Source organism: Lepisosteus platostomus, chromosome 6 (assembly GCF_059453375.1).
Source record: "Lepisosteus platostomus isolate fLepPlt1 chromosome 6, fLepPlt1.hap1, whole genome shotgun sequence".
Taxonomy (NCBI): domain Eukaryota; kingdom Metazoa; phylum Chordata; class Actinopteri; order Semionotiformes; family Lepisosteidae; genus Lepisosteus; species Lepisosteus platostomus.
This window is the reverse complement of record NC_142616.1, coordinates 44,946,842-44,960,754: the sequence shown is the minus strand read 5'-3', so window position 1 is coordinate 44,960,754 and position 13,913 is coordinate 44,946,842. Positions and strand designations below refer to the sequence as shown.

At 44.9% G+C, this 13,913-nt stretch overlaps 1 protein-coding gene across 16 annotated transcripts in view; it reads right to left on the bottom strand.

The window, feature by feature from the left end:
* usp54a (ubiquitin specific peptidase 54a) overlaps positions 1–13,913 on the bottom strand; it is a 100,845-nt gene that overhangs the window by 28,637 nt on the left and 58,295 nt on the right. For all 16 annotated transcript variants that reach the window (XM_088636079.1, XM_088636072.1, XM_088636078.1 and 13 more), the window contains 4 exons: positions 8,274–8,408; positions 6,404–6,517; positions 5,373–5,455; positions 1,257–1,362 (listed from right to left, as the gene is read on the bottom strand). In XM_088636079.1, coding sequence (XP_088492205.1) covers positions 1,257–1,362; positions 5,373–5,455; positions 6,404–6,517; positions 8,274–8,408 — 438 coding nt within the window. The remainder of the gene's footprint in view (positions 1–1,256; positions 1,363–5,372; positions 5,456–6,403; positions 6,518–8,273; positions 8,409–13,913) is intronic.

The following is a 13,913-nucleotide window of genomic DNA, read 5'->3' as shown; positions in this document are numbered from 1 at the left end:
AAGGTGAATTCTCAGCAGTTTCTGTAAACGGAGATGGGTGAAGGCTGTCACAGCACATTGCGGACTCAATAGTAAGAAGGAAAAAAAAGAAGCTCAGTTCAGAGAAAATATTACCCTAAGCACATGCTAAAAGAGCACTGGCCCTGCATTTAAAAGATATGGGTTATCTTACTAAAAGAAACTCTTTTATATGATACAACAGGAGTGTCCCTTCTTCACTATATATATATATGACTCTATTGTGTCAATTTCATTGGGAAATTTGCAATACTGGGATAAAGCACCATGGGATTCAGCCAGAGACCTGCTTTTCGTTGCGTCTGCCTGCAATAATTGATACTGAACTGCTCCAGTTCATCAGGCTGGCTGCCATTCCAAGTTGATAATGTGGGCCATCTTCCCGGTCGACTCTGGGAACCCAGCTCACAGGACAGAGGATGTTTTCGCCATGCCACCTAAGCTGTGAGGCAGCAGTATTAAGCAGTACTGTGGTGCTGGGAATCCTCACAGCCGCCATTATGCAGCCAAGTTCCCAGGCTGCTAGCCCCTATTCTTAGAGCCCATGATATACAATAGCTTATTTTCTCAGACTGAAACACTTAATATTCCCTGAGCTGTGGAGCTGTACTGAGTGCACCTTTACCGGCATTCTCAGCACATAAATATGCTAGTGTAGACTCACAAGGGCAGCGGCTCCACACCTGCTCACAAGACGCGGTGCACTGTGAACACACTCAAACAGCAGATGGTGAGCTGATGGCCTGATAGCTTCACCACCTCTGTCACAGCAACAGGCTGCTAGCAGCAGTGCTGTCATGTCGTGTTCTGGCAATCTGACCTGGGCAACAGCACTGCTGTTACAAACAGGGCGTCACTGGAAACAACTCACAGAGAGGCTGTGAGCGTTCCTGCAATAATGAGCTGAAACCACAATTCACCTGCCTATCATCTAGCTTTCAACTGGACATGAAAATCTGAAATTTGTGACGTTGAGCCAACTCTTGGCATTCAAATCTGCTGGCAGCAAATGACATTTTTAACAAACTCTTCTTCCTTTAGAAATGTAATCTTGCTCATACATAAGGCTACACACTGAAAAGAGATACTGAAGTGCATTTTCTGATATGTTGGTGCTCCTCAAAACAGATTACTGATGTACTCACACCTGGAGCCTGAGAAGGTTCCAGATTGACAAAGTTTTGTACTGAATTTCGGAAATACCAGTTTCACACCACGGCTCACTGCTCGCCACTCACCGGGCAGTTCCGGAGGTCCCCCATCGTGCTGGCGTTGCGGAGCAGTTCTCCAAACATGTCGGGAGTGGGCTTCTCCCGGCACTCCAACATCCGGATGGCCTGGTTACTGCAGCATACAGACGCAACAAGAGGCAGAGGGTTGGAAATGGGCAGCGATACCAACCCTCACAGAAGCTTGCCAGCTCTACTGGTGCAATCGGTACATGCAGAGAGTATACAATCTATTAGCGGTAACAAAGTCTGCTCTGTGAACAAGAGGTGAAATTCATGACACCTGAAGAAGGCTCCAAGGCCGAAACGTTGCGTTTTCTTTTTTCTCATTTCAGCATGGAATAAACCTATTACTTGTTCCTTCATGTAATGTATGCTTAGTCAGATTAGCGCATTTCAAAACAGCCCTTAGAGTCCATGTCACTATGAACAATAGACTGCATATTTTTAGTGCAGCAGATCTGGACTGGTACTCTGATCTTAATTACTACAGTAACTCAATCGTTTTAAGGCCAGATCAGGAAGCACTGCAGGTAGAGGAGAGCTGTTGCTCAGACTCTGCTGCAGTGCTGGCCCCGAGAGACCACACTGGTGCCTGCAGCTCATGAAGCACTCTATCCTCAGCGTGACATCTGTATTTCTTTCAGCATCTTTGCACACCTGGCCCATCGGTATGTTTAGCATCATCGGAGACTGCTTCGCTAGTCATGGGCTAGGTTTTTCCAATGAGCTATTTTTCTCTAGAGCCTGATTTTTTACAACAACACTGTACTATATTGTTGCCCCTCTTCCCCATGAAGAGTCACAAACATCAGAAGGGGCTTCAGAATCGTCTCTCCAGAGACTGAGAGGCCTCATGATAGCTGTAATTCCTGCCTCTGAACCCATAGCAGTGTGTATTTATAGATCAGCTCTGGTGCCTTAAGACATCAAATATGCTGCTACATTCCAAGAATTGCTGGATGACACCATGTGCCACACGTCTGATATAACGGGAAATGAATCTGTATTATGCAGCACAGAGGATCTGAAAACTCCTAACTGGGGATTTTACATAAGTCACATTATGGCAGACTTGTTGAATAGATTATTTATGGAAATGTTTCTTATGACTGAGACAATGGGAGCCCTGTACACATGGAGACTGGCTTGACTGCCTCAGGAACTCAGATCCTGTCCCAAAGGTTAAGTCAGTTAACCAGTGGCTGTTAAGGCATCTGAAAAGGAATCAACAAATTACAGATGACATAAAGAATTATGTTAGAACAGAAGTGTGCAATTACAGATAAATGGGCTTCAGCCATGCCACAGCATTTTCACTTATACCTAGTGTATTATATAGCTTGCAATCCATATTTTCTATTTATCGCTCTGTCTCTGTTAAAAATGTCAGTGTCTTTAGATACGGTGATATACAGAGGGTGCCAATAAATTCTTGTGCCAGTTAGTTAACATCCATAGGTACTCTAAGGAGTTTATCCAATCCATAGAAAAATAATGTTCATTGTGCGGTTTCTTACTTCGTGTCCTCTAGATGTGCTCTCTGCATGCAAAGAGCCTGTGGCAGTTCTGTGTCCAAATGAGAATTAGCCTGAGCTGTTAGATAATATCTCGCTCTTGGCACTGGACGCATGGCTGGTCCAGAGCAAGGAGCTGATTCTCTGGGACAGCAGCAGCTCAGCACCCTCACAGGGCTGCTGCTGGAGCAGCTGTCTGTGCATTAGGAGGACGCAAGGAAACACACAGTCACCTCCTTTCCAGCACTCATGATCAGTCAAGTGCAGCATGAAGAATGTGTGCTGACATAGAAACAGTGAATTTTATATATATATATCTTACCCGGTATAAAGTAACCTTTAAGATAACATCAACAGTCTGCAAACAAGAGGAGGCCATTTGACCCATCTTGCTCATTTGGTAGTCTAGTGAATTTTAATTTTAATCCTGCCATTTCTGAAAAGATCCCAGGGTTTGAGCCTCAACCGACTGCCTGGGAAACCGGTTCCAAACCCCCATAGCTCTTTGTGTAAAGTAGTATTTGCTATTTTCCATCCTAAATGAAATCTCTGTGGGTTTTCAACTGTGACCTTCTGTCTTTATTGTGCTTATGAATGAGAAATAGACCCCTAGGTTATCTTTATCCCTTAAGGTGCCATATACTGGGATCGGATTTCCTCTCAATCTCCTCTGATCTAGATTGAAGAGTTTTGTCTCCCTTAACCTGTCTGTAAATGACAGTCCCCTGAGAGCATGAATCATTCTTGTTGCTCTTCTTTGAACATCTAAAGCAATAAATTATTTTGTGGTACAGTGACCAAAACAAAATACAATATTCAGAGAGGTCTTATTACTGCATTGTAAACCCTAAGCGTAACTTTCCTCAATTTGATTTCCACAAGTTTGCTATACACCCACGCATTGTTTACTTTCCTAATTGGTTCCCCACAGATACATAGATACATACATAGATGAATTAGCATAAGCACCATCAACCCTTATGTGCAGCTTCCTGTAACTTAAAATTACCATGTGATGTGTATCTTGTGCATTCCTATTAATGTGGATCTTTCAGCACATGCCCACTCCATGATTTCTCTTGTGGCAGTCACTGTTTGCCACTTCACCTATTTTGCAGCACCTGTATTTTTAACTAGTTCACCAAGCACAACAGAAACTAAATCTGACTGTGAAATTCGCAGAGTCAGCAGTGCGGGGTGTGATCCCTCCTGCTGGGCACTGTGGAATTATGATCCCTCCTGCTGAGCACTGTGGAATTTGCAGTGTCGTCAATGAGAGCTGTGATCTCTCCTGCTGGCCACTGTGGAATTGTGATCCCTCCTACTGGGCACTGTGGAATTTGCAGTGTCGTCACTGAGAGTTGTGATCCCTCCTGCTGGGCACGGTGGAATTGTGATCCCTCCTGCTGGGCACTGTGGAATTTGCAGTGTCGTCACTGAGAGTTGTGATCTTCCTGCTGGACACTGTGGAATTGTGATCCCTCCTGCTGAGCACTGTGGAATTGTGATCCCTCCTGCTGAGCACTGTGGAATTGTGATCCCTCCTGCTGGGTACTGTCAAATTCACAATGTCATCAGTGAGGGCTGTGATCCCTCCTGCTGGGCACTGTGGAATTTGCAGTGTCCTCAGTGAGGGTTGTGATCCTCCTGCTGGGCACTGTGGAATTGTGATCCCTCCTGCTGGGCACTGTCAAATTCACAGTGTCATCAGTGAAGGCTGTGATCCCTCCTACTGAGCACTGTGGAATTGTGATCCCTCCTGCTGGGCACTGTGGAATTTGCAGTGTCGTCAATGAGAGCTTTGATCCCTCCTGCAGGGCACTGTGGAATTGTGATCCCTCCTGCTGGGCACTGTGGAATTTGCAGTGTCGTCAGTGAGGGTTGTGATCCTCCTGCTGGGCACTGTGGAATTGTGATCCCTCCTGCTGGGCACTGTGGAATTTGCAGTGTCATCAGTGAGGGCTGTGATCCCTCCTACTGGGCGCTGTGGAATTGTGATCCCTCCTGATAGGCACTGTGGAAATGTGATCCCTCCTGCTGGGCACTGTGGAATTTGCAGTGTCTTCAGTGAGGGGTGTGACCCCTCCTGCTGGGCACTGTGGAATTTCGCAGCAGGTCACACAAAAGGCTCTGTCAGGTAGACGCACCTCTGTATGTGGAGAACCTCATTCCTCATGGGAAGTGCAGGGGGTTGTCATCATTAACAGAGCTCACTAACAACAACTAACAATCCAGGATTATACTAATGTATCTTTCAATTTATTTAACTTTTTCTCTACGTGGTAGTGCATTTGAAACTGTGATCAGGAGGCACTTCACTCAAAGGGTGAATAAGACAAAGCTGTCAAAGCTGACAAACTGGCTTCTTTCAGGAAACAGCTGGATGAATTAGAATTAGAATTCAGGAATAAATTATCTACTTACTATCAAACAGTCTGGATAGGACAAATAACCTACACTGCCTGCACTGAGGGCACAGCAGAAATACTTTGTCGCTGACATTTTAGGAGAGAGTTTTAATATACTGGCATGTAAAAGTAGTTGCAAACGGAGGTCTTTTTAGTGAGCAACACCTGTGGAAGTCGTGCCCAACATCTGTGCCACTCACCACAGGGAGGTCGTGGAGATATAGTGAACCATCTGGATGAAGGGCAGGGGGTCCGATGTGGCACCACAGCTGTTACAGACACACTGGGGGGAGAAAACAAGCAAAGGAGGTCCTCAAAACTCATACTTAGTCAGCAGAAATGAGCAAGAGGGATTTACCGCAGTACCATGGTCATGAACAGAAGCATATTTTAATTGCTCTCTTGTGTGACTGGTGAGAGCTAAATTGTGACAAGGGTATGGAAGGGGACCCCATTGGTGAGCGGTAACCCAGTGGTTACTTGGCAGCTGAAATGTTCTGCCCCCTGGGGACTGCATTGGCATCAGCCCGGGCTCTCCTGACAACAGCAGTGCGAGTGAGCAGTCAGACTGCACAGCAGTCCCCATTTTTTAATGACAATCCACTGAACTTCTCAGCACCCTGCTTGACCAGATCAGAGCTTCTCCTTCCTCTATGTCGCCGGCAGCACTTGAGCTAGTTCACAGGCCCCACCACCTCTCCCGGAAGGTAATTACAGAGCTCCAAAAAAAGGAAAGTCAAGTCACTTGGCCAAATTTCAGACATAACATCCACTGAACTGAAGGGGTGGTAATAGGAGTGTTCATGCTGCTGGCCAACAGGAGTGTGGCTCATGCACTTTCCTGGTGACACTGCTTAAGCTAGGGGACTCAGAAAAGAACCCACCCAAAGCGGTGGGGCTTCCCAAGGGCAGATATGTCTGTTGACCACAATGTCACTGGGAGTGTTGTCTGCACATCCAGTTAATTTAAGGGTTAATTCCCTTAAAATATACTACACACAACTTCATTATACAACCTTCTATTAAATACTTTGTAAAAAAATAGAAGGGAACACACATTCTTTGGATGGGTGGGACCCTGTAAACAATGAAATTATATCTCGCAAGTACAATGGAATGTTCTGATTCTCCCACATTACACATCCGTGGTATAAAATCGGTGTTTTGCTTAAGCATCTGTGTCAGGAACTGTGTGATGCAAAAAACTGTGTCTTTAACCCTGCTGTCTCACCTGCTCAAACAGAGTCATGGCGAACTTCTGGTGGGGGATGCAGTGCTTGGCAGTACATATGTCCTCCTTCGTCTCGTCTGCAATGTGGAAGTGAATCCGCATCAGGATGTTCTCCTGCAGGAACAGTCCCCAAGAACATCCACAGAAGATGACATGGCTGTCTACCAAGTGGAGACACAGCTACAAAGAATTCATTTTTTGCTATCAACATTCACTTCTTTCTGATTAAGACAGATTTGATTTTTCTTCCTTCACAGAACAAGTGTAAAAGAACAAAATCTTGCTACTGAGTCCTGCCATAAATTTCATTTACACCTTCCCCCAAAGCACATGTGAGCTGCAAAAACCTGTGGCTCATAGAAGCTTCACCCCCCCCTCCTTTGTCCCCTTTGAACCTTGTGGGTGCTGTGCATTCCGAGTGAATCAGACAGTAACTGAGCAATGGTGACCCAGAAACACAGGTGACATAAGGTAATGAACTCAGCCCTGTCGCAGAGACTGCAGACATGGATGGATTCCCAAACCCCCAGGCTGGAGACAGTGAAGTATTTCAGGCCTGTGCTCATTAACAGGAAAAACGTCATCAAACTACCTGACACCACTGGGGATGCCCCATCTTCTCAACAGCTGCCTCAGTCACTGGCACTCCAAAGCAAAAAAAATACTCAATTTTGGAGAAGTGTTAAACTGCATAGAACAGTGTTAATGCCCAGCTACATTTGCAGCTGCCTTGCTCTAGGATACTATGGAGAGGCAGAGCATGGAGTGGGGATCTGAAATTAGAACAAGCCTGCATCTCAAAGCTCTCCTGTGGTTAATAAATGAGCTAGTCAAAAAATAAAAAATCCCCCCTACAGGTTGAGACATTAATGTGTGAACTGAAAAAGAAAGCTACCACAAAGAACTGGTCCTTAACTTGAAAGTCTCCTGAGCTGCAGATCAGTCTGACACACGAAAAGAGGGTGTGTGTGGTTTCAACTCTGAACCACAAATCTCAAAGGGGGTGTGATTAAAAATGATAAAGTGGTGGCCCCCAGCCACAGACATGAAACACCGCAAAGTGTGTCCCCTGGGTTCAAGTTGGTAGAGGTCACAGGTGGTAGAGCTCAAGGTGGTAGGTTACCGTACTGTGGGATCCCTGCATCGACACTCACCCTCCTCCTCTGAAACATCAGCATGGCCCTCTAGACAGCCATGCCAGCATATCCCAACTGAGCTCAGGAATTAACAACAGGGTGGTTGGAGTGTAACTGCTCCCTAGACCTAAAAAGACCTTTAAGCTTGCTTTTGTCTCAACTCTCTCCATGAAACAGCAAACACAACCTGCTAAAGGGAAAAGAAGCCTAGTATACATGTAGTGCTAACATCCAATTACCATCCTGTCCCATTTGCTATAGCAGCCCAGGCTGCATTTGGAAAATTTCAGTCAGAGAGACCAGCGTCTCACAGACACAGCGTCTGCCCCAGCATTTTGCAAACCCGTGCTCTAGGGCACAGCAGAAGTGATATTCAGAGTCCCTGCTATCCTCACTTGCCATGCTACTCAAAGCCCAAGGGATTTGGCTTACCTGTAATTCACAAAAAAAGTATGCTTCTGGATGTATTATTCTGCAACATGGAATATAACAGAAGAATAACATGGGACGTATGCTAAGGTACTTTATATTCTGTCATGTAAGACAGCGTAGAAGAGCTGCAAACTAGTGGAAAAAAATAACTGCCGGAAGGCAGTCAGCATTTCGTTGCTCCCCAGACAGTAGCAACAGCAGTGTGGGAGGGATGGCAGAACTCCAGGTGTGTCGAGTTTTAAGCTGTGCCACGGACCCAAGGGGAGGCCAGCTGTGGGGAGAGGAGGAGAAGGGAAGCTTACGAAGCACTCGGCGGCGTCATCCATGATGCCCAGCTGAAAGCGCTGTTCATCTTGGAAGGTCTTGGCTAGAGCGCTGCGCAGGGCATCGGAAGGCAGCACCTTCTCACTGCTGAACTGGAACTGCGCGAAGATGCTCTGAAACAATGCACAAAACACATCCATCATGCACAGAGCCCACAGCACGCAGCTCCTCACACACAGAAGGCACACAGACCACAGTCTCTTGGACACAACATGCTGCCAGCCCCAACCAACCAGGCCTAGATCTGGAAGAGAAGCAAATACAACACTCAGGTCGGCATGTAGAAGGTGTACCTGTTTCCTTTTAACCGAGAGTGCAGGGGGACCTTATCACTACGCACAAACAAAACCATTCAGATACAATAATCCGCTGCTTTATTAGAGATTACTGCAAGATCCCCAAGTAATCATTGTACTAACCCTTCACGTATGATGAGTTCTAGACAGAGTCAGCAATCAATGAGTTATGTGCTTGTTTGGTCTGTTCCCGCTTAAACATGTTAGTGAACTTGATGATGAAGTTGAGCCAGTATCTCCTCTAACTGCAGTCATGCTGGTTGTAAGAATTCACCTGGGTATTAGTCAAGGTCCTGGCGGGTCTGGTACTCCCAGTAAATTGGCTCATCTCCATTTTACTGTTCTGCTTGCTTAGCCTTTTTGTTTTCTTCACTCACACCTTCGTTTCAAAAATCCCCCAGCGCAGTGGTTCTCAATCCTGGATAATGCCTGTGATGTGTGGTTTTGCTCCAGTCAAGCTACCTAAAAATCATAATTTATTTCAATTTTCTTTTTGAAATCTTTTGTTTTTTAAATTTACTTTCAGCTCTTAAAAATGCTAATGAGATTTGTAATTGATGTGAACCCAATGCCAGGTAGTTTCAGGACTGTCCTCATTCAAGTGTGCCAATAAAACAGAGAAATACGATGAATTGGGCTTGAGCAGAAGGAAAGGCACTGCCTCACTGTGGGAGCTGTCTGACACAGTGTCATTCTGATCTGTGTCCATTCACCATCAATTGATCAACAAATAATTGAGTTGTTTCATTAGAAAGAAGGAAAAAAATAGGGTACATACAGTTCTGTATACTGAAGTGGTGAGTAAAAAGGCACTTGTTTTTTAAAACAAGGACTGTAAAAAATGTGATATAGACCTCAGTTAGCACGGTTGAATAAGGTGCAAGTAGGTTGTAAAGGTTTATTCCAAAAAAAAAGGTGTCTCTTTTCCATTTTGGCTGTGGAGCCTTTTTCAGGTGTGACAGCCGAAATGTTGCATCTCTTTTCCTTTCAGTGTGGAATAAAGCTTTATTTGTTCCTGTTGAATAAGGGCCTAGTTTTTACCAAAACGAGCGGATACTGGAGTTCTCCAGGACCATGACTGAGAATCACTGACCTATTGTAGGAGACAAGTGATAAGACAACACTTGTTTTGATTTCTCCCTAGAAACATAGTAACTTGAAGTTTAATATTTGATCTAACCAACAAACCTCCCCCTTCCCTAGAGGCATTTGTTTTATAATGGATCATTGAAAAAATGCCTTTACCCCCCTTGAACTCAAAAACCAGCAGGGTTTTTAAATGCACACTGGTTTATGTCTCGAAAGATCTACAGAGCTAAAACAGTTTTGTGCTCTTTGGCTTGATGGCTTTATATAAACCTGAAGTCAATCAGACTGATGGCTCTCTGCCTTATGTAACACAGCTGCAGAGTTAGGGTTATGGATGCTGTCTTCAATAATATATTACTGCTCAAGGTACAATTAGATGAGCCTTGCAACCATTTAAATGGAGCTTCCATTAGCCCTGGGAAGAGATCAAGGCTCTGGCTGTCTTTGATAACTCGTGATTCTGGAGACTCAGCACAATTCAGCCCCCCTTCACCTTGCCTGCAGAACTGGCTAACAGATACAGCCATGTGTCCACAGAGGAGCACCCCACCAGTCAGAGACAGTTAAACAGAGATTATAAACAGACTGTGGTAACAGCTCCCTCAAGGGCTTCATTGAATTAATTCCCCTGTACTTCTATATATCTCCATCTGTCTGCACATCACACTATTTATAAATACAGATATGGTGTATAAATCAATATTAATGGCTAATGAGTCCTGGGGAACAGACCAAACGCACTTGAAGAATGTCTTTTAGTGTCAAGTGTGGATATAATGCTAAGCGGAAACACTGATTTAATAAATCTTTATCATGTGCACACTGGGGCACCTGTAGGGTTGTGTGAAATCCACTTTTTATTTTTCTAATTTTGATTTTTGGTGTTATAAAAAGACACAAAGAATTCACTTGAAGAAGTGTACTTTGAGCAGGCATATAGGTGTCCTACATTCACTACATTCCCAGTGGTAAAGAGAATGTAGTGGAGGTCATGTGCCATTTGCAGTCTGACAGTGCTGTCTAGTCCTAATCCTGGAGGGATGCTGTTGCTGCACATTTTCCAAACCTTGTTAAGGCAGCAGCACCCGGTCTAGTTAAGCCAGTAACAAGCTGGTTTAGATCTTTAAGAGCCGTGTTGGAAAAGAAAAACCTCACTGTCGCACTGGCCCTCCAGAACCAGGATTGGACACCCTGCATAAAGACAGTCTGTAAACTGTCACAGCAGATACCTGCCCAAACGGCTCATTAATCAGACCTGAAGCAGTCTCGGTTCAGAGGTGTTCAGCAAAGAACCAATCATTACTCTTTCCACACTGGCACAGTAAACAGTAAATTGCTGGGAGTTTTTTTACACCATCCAAGCAACTGTGACCTCAGCACGTCTTGGTCACAGCTAGTTATGGCCTTTCCACATAGAAACCCATTTTCTGTGGGGGCACCTTAAACAGAGAATGCCCAGGAACAGCCTAGGGACAATAGAAGTTTGGAAGAATCACAAGTCTTTTCGCATACCCCACCTTGATCTCCATGAGACACAGACAGGGAGAGAAGCTTGGGGTCAGAGCGCAGGGTCAGCCATTCTACAGCGCCCATGGAGCAGCTGGGGTTAACAGCCTTGCTCAGAGGCCCAACGGAGTAGGATTCCCCTGCCGGCCACAGGATTTGAACCGGCAACCTTCCAGCCACAGGCACAGATCCTTAGCCACAGAGCCACCGCTCCGCCCCTGGTTTAGACCAGGAAGCTCAACACCGTGCTGGACAGGGCAGGGTGAATAGTAAGGTGTGTTGAAGAAAAAGCACTTAGGAGATCAGCAACTGCAATGGAATGCACACGGGCAGTTGTGAGCATAAGGGGTTTATGATGTTTGTTATAAATATGATTTACGTTATAAATAGCCGAGTGCACTGTAAAACCATTATGTTCATGTCCAGAGATGGCTAAAAGCTACTGATAAAGCAGTGGTTCCTGAAAGGAGAGATTCCAAACAACATAAAACCCCAGGCAGACTGCAGGGTGGCTGCTGTGAAGGTAAACCAAGCTCTGCCTGCAGCGCTGAGAGCTGCTCTTTGACAGCAGCTGTATCAGTGCAGCTTCTTCATGACGATGATGAAAGGAGACACCAGTACCAGAGCAACTTCATTAAAAATTGCAGTCCTGTTATGGAGATTCTCTCCATTCAAGAGGAAAGCCTTGATTCAGCCTGCATGCAGTGAGCCTGCCAGATTCATGAGAAGAGGTGTGGGCCTCCCAATGTTTGCAGAATTAAGAATCTTGCACAGTAAATCTGGATTTTCCAAGACAGGCTAAATCTCACACTACGTCCTCATTATTGTACTATTCATGTATTCAAAATGAAGATGACTGAAATCTGGAAAAAATCCCAAAGAGCAAGAGCACAACAGAATCCAAAACATTTACCAAAGACAACTAAGGCCAGCCATATAAAATGTGCACACAAGAACATTTGCTCTCTGTCTGTATTTTCAATAAATCTAAACGTTTGTGCACAGAGGACACTTCACCCTGCACAAAGGGTAGTGGGTGTCTGCAATGAGCTGCTCATCACAAGCTGTATTCCTGGATCTGTGACAATGCCACCACATGCGCAACCATAAACTCCACCTGCCAGGCTGTTACTTTCGTTTTTCAAGTTTTAAGTGGTCTGTCTTTTTTCAGTCCCACACCTGGATACTAGGTCTTCCACAGTGCTCCCTTCTCGGCTCAGCATGGCTCTGCTCACAAAAGTTACTAGATCTTCTCACAATACTCTTCACTCTCAATCTTCATACGATTACTGCAGTAGTCACTATTCATTATAACACAACCAAGCACTCCATAAGTACTCCATAAGACTCATCCCTTAACTAAAACCTTCATTTAAATTCTTTGCTCTTAGTCTGCTCTTCACTATTTTAATTAATCATCATTCTCTTTTACACCACTGGGCACTGAAGCATTCAGTAAGACTCGCTATGTATCACCCAAAAGCAAAGTTAACTTCACTAAAATCATATGGCTCTTTCGACTCAATGCTTCGCTCCGTCTTCACCAAAACACCAGATCTTCACTAACATCTAGTCACGTCTCATCACAATTCTGTGTCAGTATATAGATAACTCTGTGGATTTTAAATGAAGGGATGTTATGTTGCCAGCAGCCATATCACTCTGCAACTCACAACTGGCAACCCACTGAAGCTAAACAGATGTGAGCCTGGTCAGTACCTGGATGGGAGACCTCCTGGGGAAAACTAAGCGGTCCATGTGGGTCCTAAAAGCACTATATAAGTGTAAGCAATTACTATTATTATTATTATTATTATTATTATTATTATTATTATTAAAATTGTGCAATGCACTACTGAGATTTAATTAAGAATACTGTGTATAATTTTAGTCATCACATGATAGAAAATCTATTGCAAAGAAAAGCAGCCAGATGCTTTCCGGAGCATTCCCTTGAGCCCTTCACCGACACTGAAGGAACTGAATCTCTTTGCAGAGACAACAGAGGGGACTGAGTCTGCCCTGTGGACTTCATCACAATTGACACTCAAACACAAATCAAGAGGACAGAGGTGGAAACTAAGTGCTCTTACAACAAAACAGGATTAGGCGATGCTGTATTTCTTCACTCCTGACATGACAGCAGGCACTTGTTCTCAAGCTCTCTGCATTTCTACAGAATGCTGCAGATTCTTGTTTTGTTATCATGCACTAAGTCTCTTTAAAGGCATACGTTGCCAGTGTGCTATAGGTACTCAAGATTCTTGCATGTATGGAATGTCATCTCTGCTGTTACGGGTTTGGGTGCAATATTGTTTTAAATCACATTGAACTCAAGCTCAAGCTTTATGTCTTGATCTACAGCTGGGTGCTGTTACTTCTTTTCCATCTGGCTGACTGCAGCTGCCCTCGTACTTTCACTGGAGACCGGAGCTATCTGTCGGGGTGCCTTGTGCCTCTGGACAGGTTTACCTTTGTGTCCTGGACCCTAATGTGTACCAGCTTGGATTCCATCATAGTGCCTGGTCTTTGGAGCCCAGCAACAACACTTCAGACAGCACAGCCTATTGCTGCCGAGCTTCAGGCTGAAGGCACTGAAATGTCAGCTGCTTCATACTACTCTCGTCTGTGACTCAGTACGAGGCACCGGCTGCACACCCTGGGGGACGCCAGGTCAGACTCACAGAGCCCCGTCCTCAGACGCTGTGCAGATTGCACTGATGGCAC